This window comes from Porites lutea, chromosome 11 (genome assembly GCF_958299795.1).
Source record: "Porites lutea chromosome 11, jaPorLute2.1, whole genome shotgun sequence".
NCBI lineage: Eukaryota > Metazoa > Cnidaria > Anthozoa > Scleractinia > Poritidae > Porites > Porites lutea.
Genome location: NC_133211.1, coordinates 2756700 through 2784507, shown reverse-complemented (window position 1 = coordinate 2784507; position 27808 = coordinate 2756700). Strand labels below are relative to the sequence as shown.

At 40.1% G+C, this 27808-nt stretch overlaps 3 protein-coding genes across 3 annotated transcripts in view; all 3 read left to right on the top strand.

Annotated features, from left to right (window-relative positions):
* LOC140952410 (uncharacterized) overlaps positions 1 to 27808 on the top strand; it is a 148686-nt gene that overhangs the window by 13479 nt on the left and 107399 nt on the right. The gene's annotated exons all lie outside the window — the stretch shown is intronic.
* Positions 19 to 7772, top strand: LOC140952232 (uncharacterized). The gene is made up of 4 exons (XM_073401660.1): positions 19 to 256; positions 3727 to 3872; positions 5493 to 5582; positions 7746 to 7772. The coding sequence occupies exons 1-4, from the start codon at positions 19 to 21 to the stop codon at positions 7755 to 7757; spliced, it is 486 nt and encodes a 161-aa protein (XP_073257761.1). The 3' UTR covers positions 7758 to 7772.
* On the top strand, positions 7754 to 27418 carry LOC140952231 (nose resistant to fluoxetine protein 6-like). The gene is made up of 12 exons (XM_073401659.1): positions 7754 to 7869; positions 9788 to 10074; positions 10789 to 10962; positions 13160 to 13253; positions 14688 to 14780; positions 16175 to 16343; positions 17899 to 17978; positions 19305 to 19433; positions 21188 to 21311; positions 22526 to 22733; positions 23846 to 23988; positions 24985 to 27418. Exons 2-12 carry the CDS (start codon positions 9897 to 9899, stop codon positions 25099 to 25101), a joined length of 1509 nt encoding a protein of 502 aa, XP_073257760.1. The 5' UTR covers positions 7754 to 7869; positions 9788 to 9896; the 3' UTR covers positions 25102 to 27418.

Genomic DNA, 27808 nt, shown 5'->3' with positions numbered 1-27808 from the left:
AAACGCCGGGAAATTAAAATGGCGGCAGGTTCTTCGTTTGCGGTGATATTTTTCTCCAGTGTTCTCGTTTTCCTTCCATTTGCAACACCTTTAACTGCATCTCCTGGATTTCTTTCTGATTCCTACAGTCAAATTGCACAAAAGTTTGGAGTTCCATTTCCACTTTCCCAACTTCCAAGTTGGTCTCTTAACGTCTCTGTGCAATGCAACTACAGCCTCCACAGTCTGTTTAGTAACCCCAAACTTCTGGAGTATTGTAAGTATGACTAAAATAAACGCTTGAACGCATTCGGTCAACTTCAAGGTTGAATTGAAGAACAATTGGCCTTTTTTCTGTTTTATTGCCTAAAGAATGGATTGTTCGCGCGATCTCGCCGCCGGTTTATATTCATGGTGGCCTACACGGCAGGTATATAAGTTTCGTTGGTGTCAAACTTTAATAGCAGCATTGCCAACTAGGCGTTGAATCACTTAATCGTAACCACACACTCGAGAGACTGTCGGCTGTTTTCTCGAGCTAACGAGTTTGTAGCGCGCCACATTATCTCGCAGTGGGTAACCTGAGCTGAGATCTGGCCCAATTTTTGCGATGTCATACGATCACGCTGGGCCCGATACTAACTCTCACCACGCTGTTACGCTGCGGCTACCCTGCGAGCAGAGGCCCTTCGATCTTCCTAGATAACTCGGGAAGACTCGTCTAGGAAGATCAAAGGGCCCCTGCTCGCAGGGTACACTGTGGCCAGATTTGGCTGCAACGCTGATTGACTTATGAGGGAATGCTATAGGATGTGATTGGTTTAAGTATTACAATAATTGTAATAGTAATTATTACTAAAGGAGGATATTACCATCGTCCTGTCATGCATTGTGGTCAAAACGGCTGACCCAGCGTGCCTCATTTTATTTTCGAAAGTGTCACTGCGGAGGTAACAGAGACGCAAAATAATTTTTTAGAAATCCAGCATACTCTGCGTAAACTGTATCGATTGTACAATAGAATTTCACGAGGTAGCTACAGATACCCTTCTCAGGTTTAAGATTTTGTTTTCTATGTAAATAAAAAGCTTACTGATAAACCCTTGCTACGGGGTCCGCTTTGAAATAAAATAATGTTCAGTAATACTTTTTTTAAAAAAAGCTTGGTACGTGTTTTGTAGTAAAATATGCATTGAATGTAGAATTTATCAAAGAAGCTGGCTACAAGAAACTCGGTACGCAATGAATAATTCATCCATGATTAACATGACCAGTAGGTATCTTACTGAGCTGGCCCATACACTAACATGTACGCATCTTTTGCAGCTTCAAATAATTTGTTGACCTCCAACACTAACTGTCGTGAAACAATAACTACAGTTACAGTAATCTCCTGTCTGAATATAAGAATAAGTAAATGAATGCTATTTAATTGCAATTGGTAAGTTGTTGAAAATATTACTAAATGCACTCCTGCAACACAAACTTGTCTCTAATCATAATAAGATAGCGCCAAAAATACTCCACGTTTAGGGACTTGTCAGAAATTAGCAGGGGGGAGGGAGTGGAAACAAAGGGAGGGTCACAACTTTCTGAGACTGCAGATAAGGGAGGGGTCATGAAAAATGGGCCGTTAAAAGGGGGAGGGTCATGAAAATATGTGTCCGTGATCATGTAGAGGTTCACCCACAGAAGAAAAAAGAAGTTCTTTATTTTGTAAAAAATACCTGGGAGAAAAGGAGAGTCGAGTGATCAGCTGTCAGAATCAGAGTCGGACTCTTAATGCTGTCATCTAAAATATATGTATATGGCATTACAAAGAACAGATTAGAAATAGAGTGGTTTTCGTTTGAGTGTCGTAGAACCAAAACCAAAGTAATTACTCTGGCCAATCACATAGGACACAGACAATACATTGAACCAATCAAAACTCGAAGTAATTACATGTAGCTGACGCAAAGCGCGGGAAAATGCATGCAAGCGCGTCACAATTGGCTTTGGTTTTACTTCTGATTGGATGAAAAGGTGGCGCGAATCTTTTAAGCCAATCGCATCGTGTAGAAAGTGCAAAACCAATTACTTTTCGACACTCAAATGAAAACCGCTCTATAATTTGAGCTTTCATAATACTGACTCACCCTAGTGTATTGCAAGAACTTGATTTTATCATTTATACAAGAGGGGGAGGGTCATGATATTTTAGGCCAAGGTCAAGGGAAGGGTTAGCAAACTTCACTCCCACTACAGGGATGGGTCACCTCATTTCTGAACCAAAATTTAAAATTCCCACCCCCCCCCTCCCCCCTGCTAATTTCTGACAAGTCCCTTAAGATGAAAATTTGCTGGGAAAAAGTGGAGTCGAAGGGAGTTGATTGGGTTCGTTAGAATGCTTGAAGTATAATAGCATGGATTTTTGTCTCAATTCTCAATCGACTCCTCGTTTGATTACCGAAATGAATAACTCAAGAACACTATGAATATAACCGATAAGCAATGATGCATGACAAAGAAAGGTCACATGGTCAAATCTTACAGAAAACAGGATAATTTAATCAGGAAATCATTCTTTCTTCCTAGTGAAAGATGAGAAATTATGCAGACCTACTTTACCTCCATATCTCATCTTTAAAGCGGCAAAAATTTCTCAGAAACTTCAAGTAAAATTCATTTTTTCATCACACAGACTGGAAACAATCACCCTAAAATAGGCACAAGGCATGCTGGGAAGATGGTAACATCCTCCTTTACAGTCACCCTAAGCTGAAAGCAGTTATTGCTTGCATGTCTATGGCACTGGAATTTCCTCATTAGTGATAAGCTGTTAGCACCTTTGATAGAGGGATTTTACTGTCTTAATTTCTTGCTGTTTTGAAGGAGGAAAGTGTCTTTATTCAGTCTATAAAAGTTTCTATATACAGGCGGCCATGCACAAAATGTGTTTTAGTGCTATCCTCCGATAAAATCAAGTGTGATAATCTGCCAGTGCAGCACTATTGGCAATTGATTATCATCCTTTAATAGCCCTTTTGGTGGAAATGTAAAGCAGGCCTTATTCTCTTAATTCAGACTTCTTCCCCACTTAGAAATTTCGGATAATCATATGTTTCTGGGAAACTGCCCACCTACCCCTCCCTTAAGCCAACATCAACACTTACCACTCACCTGGGGCAAAGTGTTGGCTTAGGGGAGGGGTAGGTGGGCAGTTTCCCAGAGATGTATAATGATCCCAAATTTTCTAACTGTCACCAGAGATTTTGAGAAACAATAAAAGGGTTAGCCTGTTGGGATTTCCTTTCAATTTAACTTACTAATGATGTAGAGTTTAAAGAAAACAATTATTATTTGAATTTGGTGAAGAGCATAACACTGCATATATGTCCCCATCTATTATTTTGTACTTACAGCCAGATTTTTACCAATGAAACTTCTATCATCTTGTTCTTTCTTGAATATGTTAACCAATCCCATAGTTTCACAAATTTAAAGTTTTGTGGCATCAAAATGCTGTATAGATTATAGGTGATCAAATTTCCTTTCTTACTTAATTATGAGACCATGAAAAAGACAACACTCAAGTGTTTAACAAGTTTATTGTCAACAAGAAATAGAATAATTATTATATTATTGTATTTTTTTCGTGTAATCATAGATCGAATTTTTTTCCTCACACATTTTTAAAAGATTTTGATCAATTATCGATTTTAATTGATAATCAACAGAATAATGTTAGATTCATTATTTTTTCAGACTTGGATGCTACTGGTAAACCTCCAAGTGGAATTCTTGTTGGAAATCTTGCCTGGTTAGGATCGTATGAAGAGTGCACAAAGTATGTTCCTGATGCACATTACTGCATGGCCTTCTTTGATACACCTATTCAACCACTGACCAAGGTGAGAATGCTTTCACCATTTGATTACCATCCATTTTTGTGATGGAACTTGAGAAATACATTGTAATGGCTTGTGAATGGCTAAACCACAGCTTAGTATCAAACAAATATGTTTCCCATTATTTGTGTAGCATTGTATCAAGTCATTTCAAATGTTAAAAACAACAAAAATGAAGTTTGAAAAACTGTTAGGCTGATAGGTTTTCAGTGCAATCAGGGTGCAAAGAAAGTCAGTTTTACAGCTTGCCATTCAGGCAAGCTGTAGCTAGCATGTACTAGCCTGAAAGTCATTTTAACTAGCCTGAAAAAGATTTGATGAGCAGGATTGATTACATTTCTTCTGTAATTTGAATTCCCCAAGAAAAAATCACTTGCCCATCGGGCAAGTTAATAACAGAATTCACTGGCCCGATAGCAAAATCCACTGGTTCCAGGCTATCGGACACCACTTTTATTTGCATGCTGGCAATCCATTTCAAACTTCTTTAAAGCCTGGCTCTCATATGCCCCCGATGTATCTGCAACATAGCCGCTGGTACCGCCTGGGACACTTCTCGGATGAATGAGAACATGCGCCGCCGGCATCTAGAGCCATCGCAGAGCTCTATCGCTGGCATGCCTGCGAAGTTGAACTTGAGTCAACTTCGCAGGCATGCCGGGTGTAAAGAGTGGTATAGGCAATGTTGCTGGCCACTTCTGTTCTCATACCTGAACAGTATCCCAGGCAGTACCGGCGGCCATGTCGCAGGTGCATCGGCGGCATATGAGAACCAGGCCAATGTTTGTCAATCCGTGTCTTTATCTGTAGGGAGGCAGCGTGGCCGAGTGGTGAAAGCAATGGATTTGTAATCTAGAGGCTCCGAGCTCAAGTTCTGCCCTAACTGCTAGCTGGATTTGTTTTGGGTAGACCTGAGCTCAAATCCACAGCCACACTTGTAAATAGCCCAACTGGTGTGCCTCCGTTCCTACCAGTTGGGATTTTTAACCTTGTTTTTCCATTTAGATTTATTTGTTTCATTATCCCTGAAAAGCCCCACAAGGGGAGTGGATAATTGAGTATTTTGAAGGTTTTACTTCCTAAAAGAAGATTGTATAAATTCATACTTTTAGTGGCAGGGGTATTTTGCAGAATGCTGAATGCTGAATTTAGAATGCAAAAGGCCAAATGACTCTGAAATTTAGTGATTATGGTTAGGAAACAGAGTGAATCAAGTTCCATTTAGAGTCATTATACCGGAAAAGTTCAGTGGCGGATCCAGGGGGTTCCCCTTATTTGTAGAACAAACTAAGGGCCAAAGGCCCAAAAAATTTTTGGAGACCAGACCCCCCCTCTCATCTCAGGGTCTGGATGACTGGGCCCTTCCCTTATATGAAGGTCTGGATCCGCCACTGAAGTTGACCTAAAACTTTATTCACTCTGTTTCCTATAAACCCTAATCACTAAACTTCAGTGTCATTTGGTGTTCTGCATTCTACATGTACATTCAGCGTTCTGCATTCTGCAAATAAAATACCCCTGCTGTACTTTTAGAAAAAGGAGTAAATGATGTGTGTGGTGAACTTTTAAGTACCGGTACTCCTTATTTATTAAGAGTAACTTTTCTCTTTTCTATTATTCCAGCAATTTCCTATACAATGGGGAATATGTGCACCCAAACAATGTGATGAGAAAGATTTAACTAACTTGGTGGATAAATTTTTTGCTTGTAAGGTGACCATTGTTTGTATAGAAAAGTTTATTTTTTCATTTATGCTACAACCAGCTGCAAAAATGTTGAGACACTCCCACAAAAAAACCGACCTTTCTTGCTTCAAATCGCTCCTGGTCACAGGTCTGTGAGATATAACACTGACCTCCCTCCTCCCTCCCATTCAAAGTTGTTGCTCCAAGTTTTGAGCATGGTCTTGAATTGCTAGCAACTTTGATAAGGGGTGGAGGGGGGATCACAAGCACAAGGTCATGGACAGGCTATTTATGTCAAAATACGGTACAGTGTCTCAAGTACTTTTGCAACTGGTTGTAGCTAGGGCTGCAATGATACATTTTCTTGCATTATATGATACAGACAGGGTTCGTACAGAGTCTTGAATATTTCTTGAAAAAGTCTTGAAATGTACCCAGCCATTTTCCAGACCTGGAAAAAGTCTGGAAAATAGAAGTAAAGCCTTAAAAAAATGGTATAAAGTCTTGTGTTTTTTTAAAGCTACAACAAGTGCTTCACTTGTGTTTTTTTTTAAAGCTACAACACGTGCTTCACAAGTGAAATTTTGTCTTGTTGGTCAAATCTTATTCAATCTTGCCTGCAAGTCATGGAAAAAGCTTTGTTCCTGCGTTTTTTAAGGTTTCTGTTGATCACCTATTTTATAACCTTGAGTCTGGAAAAAGAAATTATTGTTTTTGAAAAAGTCTGGAAAAAGTCTTGAAATTTGGATCAAAAATCTGTACGAACCCTGTACAGATCATATAGACATTGTGTACAAAAGTGTGGGGTAGATTTATTTGATTTTAATCAATGGTTAACTGAGGAGTTTGCGAAGAAAGTTGAGTCTGATATCCCGGGGCTAGTGTATTTTGCTATTGGACTTGTGAATTCTGTTCTTAACTTGCCCGATGTGCTAGTGAAATTTTCTGGGGGAATTCAAATAATTTACAGAAGAAGTGTAATCAATCCTGCTGGCTTGGATAGTTCAGGCTAAGTTCAACTTGCCTAAAAGGCAAGCTGCAAAACTAACTTTCTTTGCACCCTGAGGGGAAGTCTGATTTTTCAGATGGTCAATAACAACTTTAATCTTCATTGGTTCAACTTAGAGTGATTTTCGTGTGACCATGAAATAAAAACGCGCGAACAAAACAGAAACAACAAACGAACAGACATAGAGCGATTTTATTGGTTTATCAAATGGATTCAAACGTGCGTGGTATTTGGTTGCTAAAGTGAACACTCGGGTGAAAAACCTTCATGCCCTAGAACTTTCCAGAAATCAAATGATACTTTGCTTTGATGTCATACTGCGACACGATTGGCCAATCGAACAATGCCTTCTGCATATTAGGGTTTCCTTTGGCAGGAAAACAAAGAGGCCATGTTTTGATCTTTCCATCCATTGGCTGATAAAACAAAAAATGAACCCTTCAAGGTTTTGCACTAAGAAATATTGAAGGGAGCCCAGTGCTCTGAACTTGTGAAATTGATTGTGCTCAGCATATGATTTCTATGAAAAAGCTAAGCTTTTCTAGTCGCTCAAGAACAAAAGTTGACACCACGGGCCACCGTACTCTGCTAGAGCACAGCCTTGCACTTGCTTAAACCACTTTTCAAGGTCATACGAAAATCGCTTTACTAGCTGTCCTTTTTTCTAAGTGAGCTTTGTCAGAATTTCCCCACCAGACTAAACTATTGTAAATGGTGCATGTCTGTTTTAGCTGAACTGCATTATACTCAGCTCTTGTAAAAGGACCAGTCATTTCTCACTCTCTTGTGTGAATAACTACAAAAAATTTGCTAATGAACAGCAATTTAGTGGAACAGAGACAATTTAAAAAGAGTGTGAAAAGCTGAGGTTTCGGCATCATCATGATGTCATTGGAAAATTGCCTTATTGATAAACACCAGCACATGATTAAACAGAGCCTTTTCCGTGCAGCATTTGCCTGAAAATTAGCAGTACAGTTTGTCTGTGGGAAGAAATCTATGACTGACCACTTTTCAAATGTGCCTTCCTTTAAATTTGTTATTATAAATGTCAGTTGTTAAAATGTTTCTGTGGATTTTATTTATGTTTTACTCGCAATGAAAATCAATGTCAAGGTTAAGAAATAGCACTCAAAAATATAACAATATAACATAGTTAACTGCGTCCTTTTCCTTTTTAGTTCTCAAATTAGTTAACATAACGATTGAATTCAGTCCACAAGTTGCTGAACCGGGGAGCAAAGAGGCTAAACCTATTTACTGCAAGAAAGAACCAGAATACACAACTGGGGTAATAATTACTCTGTAAGTACATAGCTATATGAATCTTTGAAATAAAAATTGCACAGAATTTATAGTATTATGTTACAAAATTAAAGAAAGCTGGGTTACTTACTTAGAACAAATGCCACTAAATCATAGTCAACAGTTAGCAGGACCATACAAATGGCTTATGGACAGAATCAAGCAAAACTAACTACGAAAGAATGACTGGATGACTGACGATATGTATTTGGCTAACAATAAAGGACTGTTTAACTGTGACAAGAGACAGGTAGCTCAAAATGCACTGATGACATTACGAGTCTTTACAGCCAATCACATCACGGCTTAACTGACAGAGGACCAATAACAATTAACAGTGCATTTTAATTGACCAGTCAGGTCAAATAACCAGAGTTTAATACCATCAGCTAAAATATAATGTGATACAACTCACTTTGACTCTGTAGATGACAACCACACAGGTTGTTGAAATGTCAGTCACTGTCAACAACAACAGTTCTATTCAGGACTCAATCAACCGGACAATCATACCCAACGTACTTGTGATGGTATTATTTATAAAGAACTGGCTTCAACTTGTTTGATCAGAACATAGTGAACTCACAGGCGGCCATGGCAGTAAACTGTGACAAAAGCAAGCCCGAGCGCACACATGCAACTACTAAGATCTGAGAAGTTAACACAATGCAATATCGTCACATAATAGATAAGAATAATTATTTATGTGCAATTCCGGCCCCAAGCTAACCTAGCTCAAGTATTAAGTCATAAATTTGCAATATTGTTCTGCTATGAGTTCAAAGTAATGCAAATTGTTGCTGGAAATATCAATATGTTTTTGTTTTTACCATTTGTATCATGTAATGGTGTGCCGATGATCAATTATAATCAACCATCAATGGAAATCTTTAAGCAACACAATAATCAATTTTAAAAAATGTTCGATAGATTATTACAGGAAAAAAAATTTCACAATGGCAAATAAGCATATTAAATACTTGTGACTTGTCTTTTTATCATCTCATAATTCAAGGAGAAAGAGAATTTAATCACCTCAAAGTACAAAAAAATTTTGAGGTCCAGCTGAGAATCAGACTCACAACCCTGTGAGTCCTAGATCAGATGCTCCAACCACTGAGTTACTGAAACTCTATGGCAAGCAGAGTCCAATCCACTTAATGATATTTGAGCATAAAATAAAAGTTAATATTAGCAAGCATTAACCTGCAGATCACTGTGGTTTACCCCACATGGTATTTCCTTATTTAGCACTGTGCTTATATATTATGCTAAATGCCCTCTCAGTCGGCACTTTCTTCAATCGCTGCAAGTTCAAGAGGCAAAGTTAACCCTCCCACCTTCCCCTTATTATAAGCTTCGTGTGGTTGCTTGTCTTTTATTTTACCTTCTGCTTATTATTTGTGTTTTGTTTTTTCTTTATTGCTTGTAAGCTTAGCTGTCTTTGTGTTAAATTAATAAATTCAAGGCGGGGAATTACTCCCTCGTTACACAGGGGCATGTGTATTCTGCTGGACTTGGTTGACTTGACCAAGGACATCATCCCAGCCATGCAGATGTGTGACCCATGCTCACCTTACAGTACAGGCATGAGGCACCCCCTCAGCATGGCGCCATTTGCCGAGGCCCCTCATCCGATGGGTTATCTGGTCGGTTGGTTCTATCCGAGCCCTGCTGGCTTTTCCCTGCCCAATTTCACCTATCAAAGCCTTGTGTGTTGTGTTATTTCTTTGTTGGCTTACCTAACATTAATGCCCCTTATGTGAAACATATTGTGTTTGAGATGATTACAGTGCTGTACGTGGCCATAAATCATTGCATCTTTGAATGATGGCCTTGAAAGGTTTGGTGTCAAAGTGTGGGTTTGGTAATGAAACGTTTTGTTGAATATTTTGTTTTCTTTTCTTCTTATATTTAGAACCTTGTGTGGAATAATCTTGTCTCTCTGCCTTGTTGGAACAGTCCTTGACGTACTCATTAGCTTTTTTAAACCACGCCCATCAACAGTGAACAAAAGTGATGGATTTATGCCAATCAGAAATGTTTCCATAGCTACTGATAATGATCAGGCTCCTCCTCATGTTCCAGTCTTTGGAAAACATGATGGTATCAGCGACAACTCACAAATGATTCATTCCCTCCCTGAGGGGAAAGTTAGTTACAGTTCTTCATTAACCAGCTTTCCTGAACAGCCAAAGGAACCAAGTAAGCTTTGAATGTTATCAGATACCTTTTTTAAACTGATTCTTGCCGGCTTCAGTTGTTACTCTTATTTATTTTGCAACCTGTTTAGCCAAGACGGTTAAATATAACACCATGAAGCCATAATTGGCTGTTACTTGGCGGGGATTTGGGGCAGGGGGGGTGGGGTGTGGTTGTTGGCCATATGGCCAATTCCAAGGGAGTTACTGGGAGAAAGGCCTGTGCAATGATTAGGGCAGCTTTCTGTCTTGCCTTTTTCACCTATCTCTGCTGCAGTAAGGTCACATGCTGAGGGATCAATTTCCTGTGTATCTTTTGAACCAGATTTCAGGCTTGCCTGCAGCGGATGTCAGTTTTCCTTATTAGGTTGTCTAAGAAAGTGAACATTATCATCAGAGTAGAATGAACAACCAAAGTGTTTGAAAAAAAAATAACCTGAAAAAAATTCAGGCTTGACTGGGAATCAAACCCTGACCTTTGCATTGGCCAGACACAATGCTCTATCCATTGAGCTAATCAAGCCAGCTGGAGAGCAAGCCATTGTGTCATGTGAGTTCATAATATACCTGACGGTGGAATTGACATAAATTGATGAAATGAATCCTATTTTGAGCTACAGGTAACGATCATGTTCACTTTCATATAGATCTATGCTGAATATTTTTTTGTTGAGTGTGAAAGGCAATTTATTAGTTTAATTGTTTTTTTTATACACAGATGTGGTGGCAAAATTCCTTTTGTGTTTTTCTCTTATCCAAAACACAAACCGCATTTTGAGTACTAAAGTTCCTCCAGGTGCAATAACATCTGTCAATGGCATGAGAGTATTGAGTATGTGGTGGGTTATACTTGGACACTGTTACGCTTTTCAGGCACTGACTGGTCGTCCAAGTGAGTTATTTCATGTTTTTATCACCAATAAACTCCCAAAAATTTACTTTAGAAGAAGAAAATAATAATCTAGTAGGCAGCAACTGTTTCAATATTTTAAAGGCAAAAAGGACCTTTAGTGCAACCCCATGTCTGAGGAGTGTCAGTGTAGGTATGAGAGGGGGGTTGTTTTCCTCTCATTGGGGTGGTTTGGCCACCACTTTTGCAGCTTTAGGATGGTGTAGTTCTCTCCTCAGTTCCTTAGACATTGCATCTTTGGTTGCTTATCAGAGACATTCTGGGCCCATTATTTTAATGGAGTTTAGCCAGTGTTTCACAAACGTAGTTACTAAAACATGGAATGACCTAAAACCACCTACAACCACCTCAAAAAATTCAACAACCACCTACAACCATCTACAACCGCCTCAAAAACATCTACAACCACTCGCAAACAATCTAAAACCATCTAAAACAGGGTATAAATGTCTGAAATAGTTTCACACAAATGTATGTAGTCCCGCAGAATCCTTTAGTGTAGTGTGAACGTGTCTCACTTGTAGAGCCTGATTTTATACAGCTATTAACCCGTTTACAGTTGCAAGAATTAGAAAACATTATATAATGATATTTGATAATTCTTTTCAGCAAAACGAATCAAAACGTTCTTACCAGTAACGTCTCTTGGCGGGGAGGGAAGACCCGAATATGTGATCCAAATTTTTCGCTCCGTTTTAGCGCGTAAAGTTCCAGCTACTCTAGCCTGTGCCAGGCTGTCAGATAGTATAGTGGGGACGTATTTACAACGAGCAAAGCGAAAATAAGAAGTGCGCATATCCCATCACTCCCAAGAAGAGGGCCGGGGTGAAAGTTGGGTTCCAAAACATAATAAAGGTATATCAAAATCCAGGTAAATTACTTTAAATACAATCATTCACTATTAAAATTTTTCAACCCATTTTTATTAATTTCGGCTCGTCTTAACTTGTTTTCTTCTGAATCCATTGCATTATAGATTTTTTTAAATAACATTTTTAACAATGATTACACCTACTAGTCTCCGTTTCCTGTGTCGTGACGCAAGGGAGTTTAGCCTTGCGTGATGACACAGGAAACGGGTGTGAAAGACACTAGGTTCATCTAAAGGAGTCACCTGGAAATGTACAAACATGTTTGGCGGATGAGATGCTAAAAAAATTAACTTGTTCTTAGGAATGTAATCCGCCACCTCAGAACAAAACAGCAGTGAAGCAGACTCCGAGAGAGAGAGAGAAACCCTACCTTGTGCCATTGCATAAACGAATGAAATGTGAACCAAAACGTCTCACTAGTACCCAGGGTAGAAAAAGCCAAATCAAGTCAGTCTTTCGAGTACGAGTTTGTTATTTTATTTTATTATTTTTTGTGACTTGATAGTTCATTTTGTACAGTTCTTTAAGTCTTTTAATATACTTACCATGATCTCACATTTCATTTCGTGACTTAAGCCAATGGTTGATGATACAAGGGACCAGGGAGAGTACGATTTTAGGGGGAGCTGGATGTTTTGTTTGATTCTCGTATTTCATGTTCGTGACATGTTGTCGTCTCGCCTTATTTCAGACATTTATACCTTGTTTTAGATGGTTTTAGATTGTTTGCGAGTGGTTGTAGATGTTTTTGAGGTGGTTGTAGATGGTTGTAGGTGGTTGTCGAATTTTTTGAGGTGGTTGTAGATGGTTTTAGGTGGTTTTAGGTCGTTCCATGTTTTAGTAACTACGGTTTCACAAAACTGCATTCTAAGTTATTTTCACACTGTTTACCGAGAACGGTTTCACAAAAGTATATAGGGTAGACAAGAGAAACATTAAACAAATGATGCACTGGGGAAGAGATCTTGAGGTCCAATGATGTCTGAAACCGCAACCTAATTTAGACCTACTTTAACCCATTTGCCCCTGGAATTTTTGCCGAAAAAACGCGTTTTGAAGCTAGTCAAGTGGTTTTCTGGTCACTATCGTGCTATAAAGAGCTAAAACTTACCATAAAGCCATTTACAGGTCGTACACTAATTGTGGCCCTCTGATCCAGGTTCAAAATAATTATATTTAATCTGTTTACTGCCAAACGCTTACCCCTTGACTATAAGCATGATGGCTGGACACCAGGAACAGAAACTAGAAACTTCTTGCATTTAGTGTGTCTTCTCTTTGGTGATGTGTCTTTGTATGTTTTATAGGTAACCTTTTGACATTTTTTGGCATCATTAATCGCTTTACATTTCAAGCTATAGGAAATGCAACCTTTTCAGTTGACAGTTTCTTTTTCTTGAGGTACGTTAAACATGTAATTATTGCATTATAAATAATTATAATAAATATAATAAATAATTATAATAAATGATGATCAATACTTAATTTTCCTGTCTCCTTTTGAAGCTTTTCAGGGATAATGATACAAATAATTTAAATGGAAGATAACATAGACGGAATCCAAACTGGTAGAAGGCAAACCATTTGGCCTTTTTACAAGCCTGGCTGAGGATTTGAACTTGAACTCTCAAGAACAAATCCAGCCAGTGGTCATTGCAGGGCCTCTGGATTGCAATTCCAGTGCTGTAACCTGTGGGCCACACAGCCTCCACAGTAACATACAACTGGGGAGATTTGGATGTTACATGGTTAAAGCTGTCTCTGTTTGTATGACGGCAATAAAACAGATTTGTTTAATTCTAAACATTAATTTTTTCATTAACATATATAAGAGCTCTTTGTGGAAAAACTGGGAAATTAAACAGTGGCAGATCCAGGGGAAGGGTCTGGGGGGTCCAAAAACCTACCCCCCCCCCCCCCCCCCATCAGACCTGACACTTGTTTGAGACTGAAATCTTACATTGACAGGATTGTATATCACTATTTCACTGGCTGATATTTTCAATGAAATGCATGTTACATTTTGCTACCGAACTAAATTGTTAATATCCGTTTGCCTCTGCTCACAAAGCAGAATTTCCCCACACCAACAGCGACCGGTGTTCACAGATTGAGAAGCACGCGGTCATCTCTGTGAGAAGTAATTTGCCACAAAAAAGTTCAACAGTCCTTTCTGAACCAAAGTCTGGACCCTCCCCCCCCCCTCCAAATTAAATGTTCCTAAAATCATTTATTGAATGTGATCAGACAGCATAGGTCGAATTGGAGTTTGGAAGTGTTTGTTTTTGGAAAGGAGGGAAAAACCTTTCACAGCAAAGGAGCGAACCATCAACAAACTCAAACCACTTATGGTGCAGAGGCTGGGATTTGAACCTGTCCACATTGGTGGGAGTTGAATGCTCTCACCACTGTAACACCCTTGCTTCCATAAGTCCACCAGTGATAGCTTTCACAAAACAGTACCGTAGGCAATTTGACACAGCACTGATCCTAGTGTCACATGTTCAACCTCGCCCATAGAGGGTCAAATAAAATGACTAAAGAAGAACATTATGTTCCAGGGTGCATTGGATTGATTGTTTTCCGGAATGAGAAGACAGAAATTTTTGGCAAATTTCTTCAACTGCAAATGTTTCAACCATTAGAGTGGGACATTTATCTTATTATCAATGCCCACCAAATATATTGGATTTTAGCCTGCCATGGAAACCAAAACACTTGTTTTCAATTCTGGAATACAGTCAATCGAAAGTTCCCGAAGTGTCTTTTATGGCATCTGTTAAGAGATAGTTAACTGAAGACTTACCTCGATTCTACTCCTTTTGTACTCAACAGCGGCTTCTTAGTTGCATATTTGTCTCTTCGGCACATGGAGAAAAATAATGGGCAGCTTCCACTCTTCAGTTACTATTTTCATCGCTTTTGGAGGTGAGTGAGCAGCAGACATATTCTCCTTTTTTGTTCAGGTGAAATTTGTTCATCCATCAGCATGTGTAATTTCAAAAGTAATGTTAGTGTGCTTTGAGTGAAAAATGGGAGAATTCTTGTGAAATTTCCCCAGTAATGAAAATTTATATTCACCACCAATGAATGAGTTTGGTTGCTGGTGTTTACAAGGTTAGTGGAGCTGGGCAATGCTCTTGCACGAGAAAGGGAACCCTGGGAGCATCCTCGACAAGACACTGTGACACTGACAACTCAACTGTTTAGTAGAATACTAAACTACCAATTTAATACTCACCTATATCCCCTTAAGAAGGAGGAGTTGTGAAAAACACAGCGCAAAAATGGCATGCAAGTAACAATGCTATAGAAGACACCTTGTGAAGAACTGCAAGCAAGCATTTGCATAAAAACAAGACACCATGCAATTGTAGTGGGGAAAACTGCAAACCATCTTTGTTTCGAGGCTAAATTACATTTAGCCCGTAAAACATGAAGTTAGTAATACTAGTTTTACAATGTTATTATTCAGTTAATGTTTTGAACAGAGTCATGTCTTTTAAAACTATGGGGAACACATAACCCCCTCTCCAGAGGTCCTCGATCACAGTCCCTCTAAACTGTGGTAAGGCAGTCCTTCTTCCCTTATTAGGGAGCTTTAGCATTGACGACGTCGACGGCAGTGAAAACGTCACTTGTAAAACGAATCCACGTTTTTTCAAACTTTGTCGCGTCTCTTCCAATTCGCTGACAATGTCAAATGAAGGTGAATTTCCTTTGAGTTGACTTCTTAGGGGACTGTACTCAAGTTTAAAAAGAGAAAGAAAAATTCAACATCGCTTGTTTACGTCCTCCACAAAACGTGAATTAGGCATTTTCACGTCGTAGTCGTGCAGTGACTGCAACGAAATGTACAGAAAAACGTGATGCATGTGCAAAGTTGTTGTTTTGCTTAATAAGCCTATTGCTTTTTTGCCGTTCTTGTTGACGTCGCGGTCATCGTTGCTAAAGCTCCCTATTGTTTGGGAGACAAGGGGAAAGGACGCCTGATACTTAAAACATCATCTGCCCATAGTCTTTCCTTCCCCCCTCACCCACCTGATCGCAGGTTACAGTCCCTCCTGTACGTTTGACATCATTTTCCAGGTATTGCAAAAGTCTTCCAAATTTGGTCTGAACAAGCTGGTTATGATTGAAGAATTAGCCATGTGATTTTAGCCAATCAGAAACAGAAAAATATTTTGAATGAATAATAATAATGATAATAATGTTGATGATGATGTCAGTGATGATAACAATAATAATTATAAATAGGTACAAGTGAGTAGCAGTTCTTAGTTATAGTTCCTAATATTACTTGTATCACTAATACTCCGCAGATTGACTCCAACCTACATGTTTGTTTTGCTGTTTTGGAACAAACTGACAGTATTTCTTGGTGAAGGCCCCAACTGGCTTAATTATCAGTCAGACGAAGCTTGTGACAAATATTGGTGGACCAATCTGCTCTACATCAACAACTTTTATCCTACAAAATTTGGTGCTTCAGTAAGTTGTTGATATTATCATTATTATAATTTATTTTTGTTTGGGGCTAATAATGATATATTTTGGTGGTCAGTATTTTAAGAGAGTAGTTTGAAGCACTATGTGTCCATCTTAGAGACAGGGCTGTCATTAAGAGGCAGGGGCCAGGGATTTCCCCCGGCTACTATGAACATGAACCCCAGTTACTTTCATCGGAAAATGGAAGAAAAATAGAAGCAAAAGAAATCCCTAGCTGTTTGATTCCCCACCTACTTGTTGTATTTACCCGGCAACTTGACATCTTTGTGACATCCCTGTAAAGTAGATGTCTATCTTGGAGAAAATCAAGTAAAAGTAGCAATGAAAGGTAGGGACCCACTCTAGGTGTCTGTTGTAGCAAAGTTTCCATCTTATAGAGGTGTCAGAGGTGACTGTAGTTGTTATAGTAATGTCAAGGATGAGAGGACAGCAGTACATGTCCTCTTTACATTATTATATTATTGTCAGTAAGCTTTAATGTTAAGCATACAATGGCACCACTGGCTAGACCTATTGGTCCATTTAATTTTATGAGCTTACTGTATGATATGTCTGATAGGTGATAAAAGCTTCCCCGACTCTTTCCAAATGGTGGTGTAGGGGGAGGGGGGGGTGGGGATGGGGGTGCAAACCTTGCAGCTCCTGCCCCTTTCCTCTTGTTTTCTCCCTTCCTTAAGCATTGTTGTGTAATTTCCTCTATTGCTCCTGGCTGGTTCCCACCATGTTAAACTCTCGCCTCTTGCCCTTTCCTCTTCCACCACCATGTCCCTCCCCCCCCTCCACCGCCCCTATTCTCCCAGGCTCCCATCCCCCTGTTTCACTGGTGTGGGTTCTATAACATTTCCTTTTAATTATCTCATGAAAGAATGAGGAAGGAGACAATGCCAATGGCTTAACATCACTGTCCAATGAATCACAGCCAGAACAATCCAACCAGTTTTTTTAAAGACCCAAGTTGTTGGTCCAGCTGGGATTTGAACACTGCTCTCTCATTCAGTAGTTATAAAAAAAGGTTTAAAGGCTTGTCTATAGTGGAAAGTGCACTTAGTTTATCCAGCAAATTTACAGGTACTCCACTCAGATACTTAGAAACAAATAATTCAAATACAACAAAACAGGATTAAAAACCCCAACTGGCAGGAGGCAACCAGTTGGTTATTTACAAGCGTGGCCGAGGATTTGAACTTGGGATGACTAAGAAAAAATCCAGCAAGTTGCCAGAGCGGGGCTCTTACTCGGGATGCACTGACCGATGGGCTGACCACTCGGCCAGGCTGACTCCTCACATTCTGGCGCTTATACTTTCAGGCGCTAGTATTGTTTAAAACCAAACATCAATGTGCTTTTCCCATTGATTATGACCTTAATGGTCACTAATGTTAATTGTGGGTATTATTCTGACCTTTATGTTTGATAGAGCAGTGTAGTTATGAGCAAGAATTAAATCCTTTTTAAGGATAAAACTAAATCACTCTTTTCACAGCTTAGCGCCTTTTTTAGTACAACATTTCAAATGATTTTGTTTTTCTCTCTTCAGTGTATGGGATGGGCTTGGTATCTCGCTAATGACATGCAGTTCTACATAATTGCTCCTGCTATCCTTTTTATGGCATACAGGTGACGTGTCGTGACAGCTTAAACGCTATTGCACTTTTCTATATTGACAAGCAGCAAGATAACCTTTACTTTTCAACGTTTAATTTAAGTGAGAAAAAGACTACATCTAAATTGAAATGATTACAATTTCCTTTTTAATAATTACCCTTTGCTCGGGTATTAACTGGAAGGAAGTTTTATTTCCTTCTTGGTTTGCACGTGAAGTTATGTGACGGCTCATTTTCTAGATTTAATGTAAGAGAGTTGGCTACTGTTTAGCCTGCCAGCAAGCTCTCCTACTCGCGGCTTCGCCGCTTGCTCGCGCGTCCTCGGGAGACTCGTTTCACTCGCCCAAATAGGAGAGCTTGCTCGCAGAGCTTCGCAGGCTAACTACTGTTCCCAAAGTATTCGATCCGTTCCTAGACACAAATTTAAGGCCTCCTAACATGAGCTTCTTTCACCTTTTTTGAAATTGGGGATACTTATATCGACACACCCAATTTAATACATAAATTAAGAAGTCTGCCATAAATGTAAATTTAGTTCGTAATTTCGTCATATCTTCTTAGATCGTTTCTTCATTTGTCATGTTTTGCTTAAGGACATGTCTACGCTATACAGCGGACAGTTTTTTATGGCGATGTGAAAAGCTATCCGATAAACGGCAACTGCACCGAACTGGAACTATTATTTTGTTCACACACATCGAACTTCGTACACGATTTAACCAGCACATCCGTGCTCCTAGGTGTTCTTTCTCCACTGATATTTTTCAGTGTGACGGGTGCCTGTTCGTTTCCTTTTGTGTGGGGGCCCATGGCTGGGTTGCGCTTTTGTGCCAGCCATGGGGGCGTCCATACCCTGAGATAAAGGGGACCCGGTCTCAACAAAATTTTTTTTGGCCCTTCGGACCTCAGTTTGGTTAAAAACTAATCCGCCGTACCTAAAAAGATGGCGACTGGTTCATTTGCCCACGGTTCTTAGCGCATGAAAACCATAAAATTGCTCATAAAAACGCACAGAAAAGTTTTAAACTTCAAACCTGGGATAGGCAATTTTGCTATTACAAGGACGAATTTCGCCCTCCCGCCCCCAAATATGACTTTATGTGTAATTGGCCGTGTTAGGTTCGAAAGGAATGGTGGTAAAATGTACAGCCGCCGTCTTTTTCCGTACGGCGGATTGGGTGAGGGGCGGGGGGGGGGGGGGGGGCAGGGCCCCTCCCCTGGATCCCCCACTGTAATTCATGTTGATGAAAGAGCTATTCAGTATATTGTGAGCATAGCCAAAGATTTATGGTGAGGTAAAATATGATTCTAATATAATGATTTGCATTTGATTCTTTAGGTTTCGTCTTGTAGGAATGCTGATTATTGTTGGTGTGCTTATGGGTGCCAGTTTCATTACAACAGCCATTATATTCGCTCACTATGACCTTGCAGCCGTGCAGTTTGGAGCCGACGCACAAGCTGAGGCGTAAGAGCTGTTTTCAGTGTTAAAGCCGCCCGCCCCTCCCATAAACTTTGAACCTTGACCCTACTTTAGGATGAGACAAACGAAAAGTGATACCCTATTTAAGGCTCGAACCTGCAAAAAATAAGGATTTAATGACAACACACAAACCATCCTTGAATCACTTTCCTAATACTCTTAGGTGAAGTTCAGTTTTAGCAGATTTGTCTCTCTTGTGGCTGGGTAGTAATGCACTTGAATTTTAGTTGATACAAAAACGGTACCCTATCTAAGGATCACACTGGGGACACAATGCCAACAAGAGCAAAAATTATACACTATTTAAGGAAGGAGACCCTCAAAAACCATACCACCATACCCTATGGGACGGTACATACCTATCTAGCCCATATACGAGAGCACCCCTCCCCCACGCCCGATTGAAGCATACTTGCTACCCCAAAAATGTTAGCCTGAGAAAACAGCCGATTTTGCGACACGCCACCACTGGTTTCCCCACGAAATGACGTCTGAGAAACGACTGCAGAAGTATACTGATGACCTGTCACCACCCAGATCTGGGTGGTGCTTCCTTATTGGTCGTGTAGCGAGGGAAGTTTGCTTCAACCAATCAGAAGCGCTACCGAAGACTGACACGTCATCAGTATGGAATTTCTTCGCCCATTTCTCAGACGTCATTTCGAGAAAGCCGATGGTGGCGTCGCGAAATGTCGGCTTTTTTTCCCAGGCTACAAATGTGTTCATTTCTCATGCAAGGTTACTGTTCTCCAATGTTAATGGAGCTTTCTACCGATACGGCGGCCATATTGAATTTATTAGATTTAAGGAGTATTATGGGATACCCGGTGGGCATGAGCACGATCCGATATTCTCGCTCAGTATTTACGCGCGCTTTTCTAACCAATTTTTCTTTAAGTTTTCCTGGAAAAGGATTGTAATGGGAAAAAAAGATTGTTGTGCTGTGTTTGGATGTAATATTAAATAATCGCCTTTTTCCCGAGAAATATACAGTGAAGTTCTCTTTTTGCCCCAAAGGCGCGGTTGAATACTGAGCGCGTGCCCCCTGGGCATCCCATAATACTCCTTGAAACTATTAATTCAATATGGCTACCGTATCGCTAAAAATGTCTATTGGATATTTTGTCATGTTGTTAATAGAGTGTGGTCCTAACAGGTGACGGTATTTGGCTTGTCTCAGCATCTGCAACGTACAAAACTACTCCACAGACTGTATATATGAAAAAAATGATTCCACTTTTCTATTGTACAATGTTCCAGTTTTTAAGATGTGCTTGATTAAAAGACAGTTGCGCATAGGATCAGCTGCATTTTCTTAGAAATTGCGATGACATGTTAGTCCATGTTTCCTTGACCCTCATAAGCCGGACACCTCTCAAAGACCAGTTCCGACACTTCAACGCTCCTGGCGTGACGACAAAACTTTTGTCGTCACGCAAGGAGGCGATGATTGGGTGCGTAGGGAACCATCGTTACCTTGACCTCCTTAGGGATAAGAAATATCGTGCGTAGAGGGGGCCTGTGTTTTGTAGGACGAAGTGGGAAATTTCGAGGACTTGCGCGCGTGAGAAGAGAAAAGGAGAGGAGGCCTCCCCACCCCTGCGTGCGTTGCTCTCGCGTGGCCTGTAAAAAAGTAATAACCGCAGGCTAGTTAAGAAGTTTCAGTATCCAATACTAGCTCATGTGTCACAATAGCTTTGCGGATACCAGGTAATGTGTGAGTAATTTTGTTGTTGTAGGGCTAAAGGTATAGATTCACAGTCTCTGACGTATGTGAAACCTTACTGTCGCATTGCACCCTACCTTGTTGGTATGTTGTTAGGGTACATAGTTCTACACTTCAGGGACTGGAAGATGCCCAAGGTAATTAGTTCATACAAACGTACATACATTAGCCATTTGTTATGCAGATAAGATTACTTTGATAAAACAAATGTCCTGATGTGGCGGACTCCAGTTGTGGTAAATTGGAACCCCGTTCGACGGACATCCGTATATAATGGACAGTTTGGTATATCTCGGCGAAATGTCCATATATATTTTTTCTAAAATTAACCTGCTTAGTACAGACCCTTACTCCTGTGTCCCGAGTCACAAACTCTCATATATAGTCAACCCCACTTTACGGACACTGTGTATCTGCGCACTATCTATGACTGAATATCTTACCACTAAAAACCGGTTGCTAACGACGAATGCCTTCTCATGGGTTCTGTAATTCGGACATCCGGGTAATAGGGACACTATGGCATGTCCCCTTAGTGTCCATATTAGGGAGCAACGACAACAACGAGGGCAACGAGAACGGTAAAAAAGCAATAGGTTTAGATTGGCAAGAAAACAACTTTGCACGTGCATCACGCTTTTTTGTACATTTCTTTGCCGTCACTGCTGCGCGACTACAACGTGAAAGTGCCTAATTTGACGTTTTGTCGAGGACGGGAACACAAGACAACAACTTTCTTTTTCTTTTCCTGAACTTTAATACAGTCCTTCAGAATTTAATTCCAAAAAAATGGCCAAATTTGACGAATTAAACGAGATGGAATAAGCGCGATAAAGTTTGAGGGAGCGCGAATTCACTTTTTAAGTGACGTTTTCGATGCCGTCGCCTTCGTCGTTGCTTAAGCTCCGTATTAACTGTGCTCCACTCTGGTAGCTAGAGCTGGTCTGTCTTGTGTAAAGGCGCCCAAGGGGGACAATTAATGCGGGCCAAATTATACTTTCCGTAATACTCTCTCCGTAGTTCAGTTGTTAGAACCCCTCAGCGCCCAGTTTTTAACTCGCATCCTTTCCTGGAGTCACTTGTTTTTCATTGTTGTGTTTATATTTCATGCATATCCTTTATAACATCTAAGACCAGCAAGACTGAAAGTGTCCCGTTTGGTAATGATTTGGAAATATAACTTCAAATTGATCATCTTAAAATACAACTAGAATCCCGAAACTAATTAGTCAGCTGCTACACAGCCGTTTTTATTGTCGTCACGCAACGAGGAGGAGCGTTGCGTGACGACAATAAAAACGGCTGTGTAGCAGACTAGAAACTAATAAGCTGACGTTCTGACTTTTCCAAGGTGCGCACATATATGTTCAATGTTGCTGGGTGGTGTGTTGCTATCGTTCTGGCTTTATCCACGCTCTACGGTGAATACAGTGCTGTGAGAAAGGACAATCCAAAGCCCTTCACTCGCGCCGAAAATATCATATACGGGACTTTCTCACGCTGCGCATGGGGCTTGGCACTAGCTTGGGTGATTTTTGCATGTCATCGCGGGCTCGGAGGTAGGTGTCGATTTGTTAGTCAGACTTGAGTTGGTTACAGTCGAAAATCTCCTCAACATTGTAAGTGTCATGGAAACACCCAAAGGTTGTCTAGAGTTTTGTTGACTAGTGGACGTAGAATCGTTAGAGGCACCTTTTCAGGAAAATATCGGCATCTCATATAAGTACCTTAAAATATCTGTAGATTTACTGCAGTAACGCGGGTTTAGGTACCACCTATTTGACTGCACTAGAAGAGTCTGCAGTGGATGCGGAAAAAGTGCATAACACTCTCGGGGGGTGGGGTGAGGTTTACTCCTTATAATTAGGGAGCTTAAGCAAAGGCGTTTTTGAGCGACGCACGTCAACCAGAAGTGAGGTGTTTTTCCTTTTTAAAGCACCTTGACGCTGCCAAATTTGTATTTCTAAGTGTCTTTACTATTATACAGACGATTGGTCCATAAATTTGGGCCAAACCACCGTCCAAAAATGAAGAAAGGCCACTTCCGGTTGACGTTTGTCGCTCAAAAACGTCTTTGCTTAAGATCACTATTAGCTTTACGGGGAGGCTCCGCCCGAAAGGGGTACCTTTTTTTAGGCCTCAGGTATATGAAAGGGTGACCATTTCACTAGGTAAAAGTATATACAAAGGGTGGGGAAATCTGTCATTTCGGTTTGTAAAAAGTCCCAAAAGGGCTAACAGATGCGTTTTATGGCCGTGAAAAAGTCGAGAAAACTTTCTGGTTTTGTGATTTATTCATATTTAAAAGACAGCCGCATTTGACACCAGTTAATAGAGACGTGAAGTTCCAAAGTAAGTATGTGAAAGGGATACCATTTATCAACAGAGGGTATACGAAAGGGGAACCTTTTCAGTCATAAATGTTTTTTTTAGAAGGGTTGGACCTCTGGGCGGTGCCTTCGCGTTTAAAACTTTGTTCAGCACTTCTCCCCGGAAATACACTTTTCCCCTTACCAGCTTTTGCTTGGTACCGGAAGTTGTTATTACTTTGTAAAATAGAAGTTGAAATTATTTGATGGACTTTGAGGAGTAAATTGTAATATATCAGCTGACTTTGAAGTATGTTTGAGCTCATTTCATGAAATTGTGATTGTGGTTTTCTGTTTTGTAGGTTTGGTGGACAAAATTCTGTCAGCTCATTTCTGGATCCCATTAAGCCGACTGACTTACTGTGCCTACCTGGTTCATCCTATCGTCCTGATCACATATCTCGGTTCTCTGGAGACTAATCACGATTACTCTGATGTCCTTATTGTAAGTAACAATTCTAATGTCTGGAGTAAAACCTTCTACTCGAACTAAACATTAAACCTTGACTTGGATCCCTATTCGACCAAAACTCACAAAGTTCTTTAGTAAAATTCTGAAAAACATACAGCTCTTTGTGAAAGAACTGCAAAAGAGGTTTCATTTAAGTGGTCACACCCACAGACTCAAAGTTAGAACCACATGCTAAAAATATAGTACCATGTGAAAATACAACAACAACAACAATAATTAACAATTATTGGACGAGGTTGAGCAAAATATCGTGATTTGTCAGTGACAAGCAGGACAATTATTTACCGAAGACAGAGGCTGAGGCAAATAATCGATCATCGAGACACTGACAAATCACGATATATTTCGATAACCGAGTTCAATAATTGTTTTATCATTCGATCACCAAGTTTGTTTTTAATGAATATCTTCGGGAAGCGAAGGAATCTGCCATTTATTTTTTCACGCACGAGCGATCGCAAGAAGGAGGAAAGCGTGGTTTCGTTTACAGTCGACTCTCTCTTAACGAACACCTCTATAAGACGGACACCTCTTTGAAACGGACACCTAGAGTTAGTCCCTGCCTTTCTTTGCTCCCTCTATTTGACTTTCTATAAGACTTACATCTCTCTAAGACGGACAGCTAGTGCCGGTCCCAAAGGTGTCCGTGTTAGAGAGAGTTGACTGTACGCATAACCAGAGTATTATTTGCAGCCAAAAACTTAAGCCAAACACAGTTGGACGACATTCCGCATGAGCAGACCATTATTTGTAGACAATTATTTGCAGGTCACTTGGTGGACTTTCGGCCAATGAAAAGAAGAAAAAATTTGCATGGAATGATAATAATCTTTTTATTTTTCCTTAACTCAAGTGTCGGGAGGGGAACCCCGGGAATGAGGCTGTATACAACAGTGATTTTGGAGGCTTTATATATGTTCTATTTACTGAGGAATTATTTGTGTTTTCTCCCTTTTTTTTTTTCCACAGTCGTTCTTCTTTACTGGTTCGGTGGTCCTTTCATATGCTGCAGCCTTCATTGTATCAGTGTGTGTCGAGTTTCCCATGATGCAACTGGAGAAACTGATTTTTAAAACCCAACGCTGAGCTCTGATGTCTCTTAGGTCTCTTTTTGGCCCCAGGCCCCGGTTGTTTAGGGATGGATAACGCTATCCACAAGATAAATCACCCTCCTGCGGATAAGTGTTAGGGAAACCAATTACCGTGTCCAGTGGATAGTGTTAGCAACCTTTTTAACAACTGGGGCCAGGCTACTTGCAAATTAAGCGATGTAAAAACTAATACACTAAAACTTCTTATGTGCTTTCCTCAAACAGGTCCTTTAGACACAAAAATGTAACGTACTGTTTCGCAAGGTACGCACTCGTAGTAGCTTAAAACCCCAATAGAGACCTTTAGATTCTGAGGCGAGAACGACTACGAGTACGAGATTTTCTCAATACTGAGTATTGCTCACGGGTGAACCAGCTTCATTTTGGCGGGAAAGTGTGACAGCGGTGGTCATTCTACTACGAGTTTTAGCGGGAATGTTGTAGTGGTGGGAACAAGTTATCAAATGTAAGAAGTTTTATCATTTTGCTATCGGGAGAGTGCTTAACCTCCTTCAGTATAAATAACCTTACTAACCTTTTTGGTGAAAAAGAGTAAAATGAAGCTTTCCGGGGTGTCTTAAAAAAAACACGTATAGAAAACTTGAAGTTAAATCTCGTACTCGAACTCCTTCTCGTTCTCAGTTGAAAGCCACTTTTGACTCATTCCCTGGAATAACATGAAATCTAGGTTGTATAACTAACAGGTGTTTTTAAGGGCTGCCACAGAGATGTGTTAGATGAAAGCTCCAGCTAGCGTCCCTTTGGGGCTGCCTCTTACCCAAACGACTCTTTCTCGATGAAAATTTTGCGCGCGAAGGAAGGCGATAGCGAGAAAACCGGCGAGACTTCAAGTCTTTCTCCTTTCCCTGGTCCCTTGCGCTTCGTCACCATTCTCTCGCGTTTCGCGAAAAACGGGAAAGCGAAGCGCTCTGCAGCCTTTGGGGGATATCTTGAGAAGCCACTCGAGAAGGAGAGCTTGTTCGCTGGCTGGATAAAAGCTATACTAGATTTTGTGTTTTCAGGGGTGTCCACTCACGAGAGCTTGAAATGTAGTAAGAAATGTCCATTTTAAACTTTGTTATGAGGGGGTCCTCCCACTTTGAATGGATCACTGCAGTCCGCAATTTCTCATCTCATTCCATTTATCTCCCGATGACTCTTTTTTGTGCAGCTAAAAGTAAAGAAACCAAAGAAGTAATAGAGAGGAGAAGTGTGACATCAGGTTGCCATGGAGAACGGCGAAAAGGGATAGGTTGATATGAGCAAAACAACAACTTTGCACGTGCATCACGCTTTTCTGTACATTTCTTAGCCGTCGTTACACACGACTGCGACGAGGAACTTCCTAATTTCACGCGCTCGTTCTATGGAGTTTGTGAACACGGAACATAAATTTTCTTTTTCTTTTTCCAAACTCAGATACTGTCCTTTCGGATTCAACCCCAGAGAATTTTGCCAACACGTAACAAATTAAATGAAACTGAGTAAGAATGATGAAGTTGGGAACAGTGCGAATTTACTTTTTAAGTGACGGCTTTGGTTTGTTGTCACCCAGAAATATTGCTACCGTGGCCAGGTGATATAACGACTTCTCCTCTCTATGAGCATTACAGTTTTCACTTACAACTGCTAGTTATTGGGCTAGGTTTACACTAGAAGAGACTTTTCCAGATTCATAAATGTTTCCGGGTTCATTACATTTAGGGTACTCGGACTCGCAGGCGCTTACACGCATCAGTTAATCGGGGAATATTCATTGGATACAAAGTATTCTGAAAAGATGAATATATGAACTTGATATACTTGAACTGCGGAATAAAGAAATAAATACAGACAGGATAGATCATCGCAGTTAAATACGCAATTTATGCAGTTGCGAAAACCCTGAACGTCTGTGATACTGGCGCAGCGCTCTTAACAATTGGGAGCTGGTAAATAAATGGTTTAGAAAAAATGTAACAAAGTATTCTCCTTAGATTCCGGATTTAAAATCTCCTGATTTAAGATTCGCGTATCTGCGCGTAAACGGCCAAAAGGATGCGGACAAATCTCCTCTAGTTGAAAACTTGCTATGGTTTTTATATTTTAAGAAATTATACGATTTGTTTTTACAATAGAGGATTAAGGTCTCTTGGTTTTTTATAGAAAGCTATAGAACCTGTTTATGAGATCATTTTAACCCGCCTATATTTCCTCAAAGTGATAAAATAATATGTAGTGTATTTTAGTTCAGATAGCTAGGCGTTTCTAAAAGGTGCACGTATGGAATACGTTTGATTTTATTAAAACACAATCAATTAAGAAAGTATAAAGATCATGCTGTTCATTGAGGGTTATGAAGCTCTACAACGTAGTATGTTATCTCTCATTTCGTAGTTAATCATCGCCTTCTTCATAAATAATGTACGTAAAGTATTTAGAAAGGGTATCCAGGGCGAAAAAGGGAACTGTATCTGGGCTAAGAACAGGGGCAGATCTAGGGGAGAGGCCTGGTTTTCTCTCATTTTAGGCCAAACTGGGGCCCTCAGGGCCAAGACATGGACTAACTAGGACCTGCGCTTGTATTCCTTAGTTTTCTTTTTGAATATTATTGATTCAGGGCCCGAAAAGTTAACGGGACTTTCTAGAAATGGCTTACTACTAAGGAATCTTGCAATCGCTATTTTGGAAAGATCAAGAGAGAATTTAACAAATCGACCACA

Excerpts from the sequence above, each read along its gene's own strand:
- LOC140952231 (XM_073401659.1), top strand. The coding sequence starts at position 9,897 with ATGCCAATCAGAAATGTTTCCATAGCTACTGATAATGATCAGGCTCCT. Across the intron at positions 13,254-14,687 it reads GACAGTTTCTTTTTCTTGAG|CGGCTTCTTAGTTGCATATT; the intron begins GTACGTTAAACA and ends TGTACTCAACAG. Across the intron at positions 23,989-24,984 it reads ATTACTCTGATGTCCTTATT|TCGTTCTTCTTTACTGGTTC; the intron begins GTAAGTAACAAT and ends TTTTTTCCACAG.
- LOC140952232 (XM_073401660.1), top strand. The coding sequence starts at position 19 with ATGGCGGCAGGTTCTTCGTTTGCGGTGATATTTTTCTCCAGTGTTCTC. Across the intron at positions 257-3,726 it reads CCCCAAACTTCTGGAGTATT|ACTTGGATGCTACTGGTAAA; the intron begins GTAAGTATGACT and ends TTATTTTTTCAG. Across the intron at positions 3,873-5,492 it reads CTATTCAACCACTGACCAAG|CAATTTCCTATACAATGGGG; the intron begins GTGAGAATGCTT and ends CTATTATTCCAG.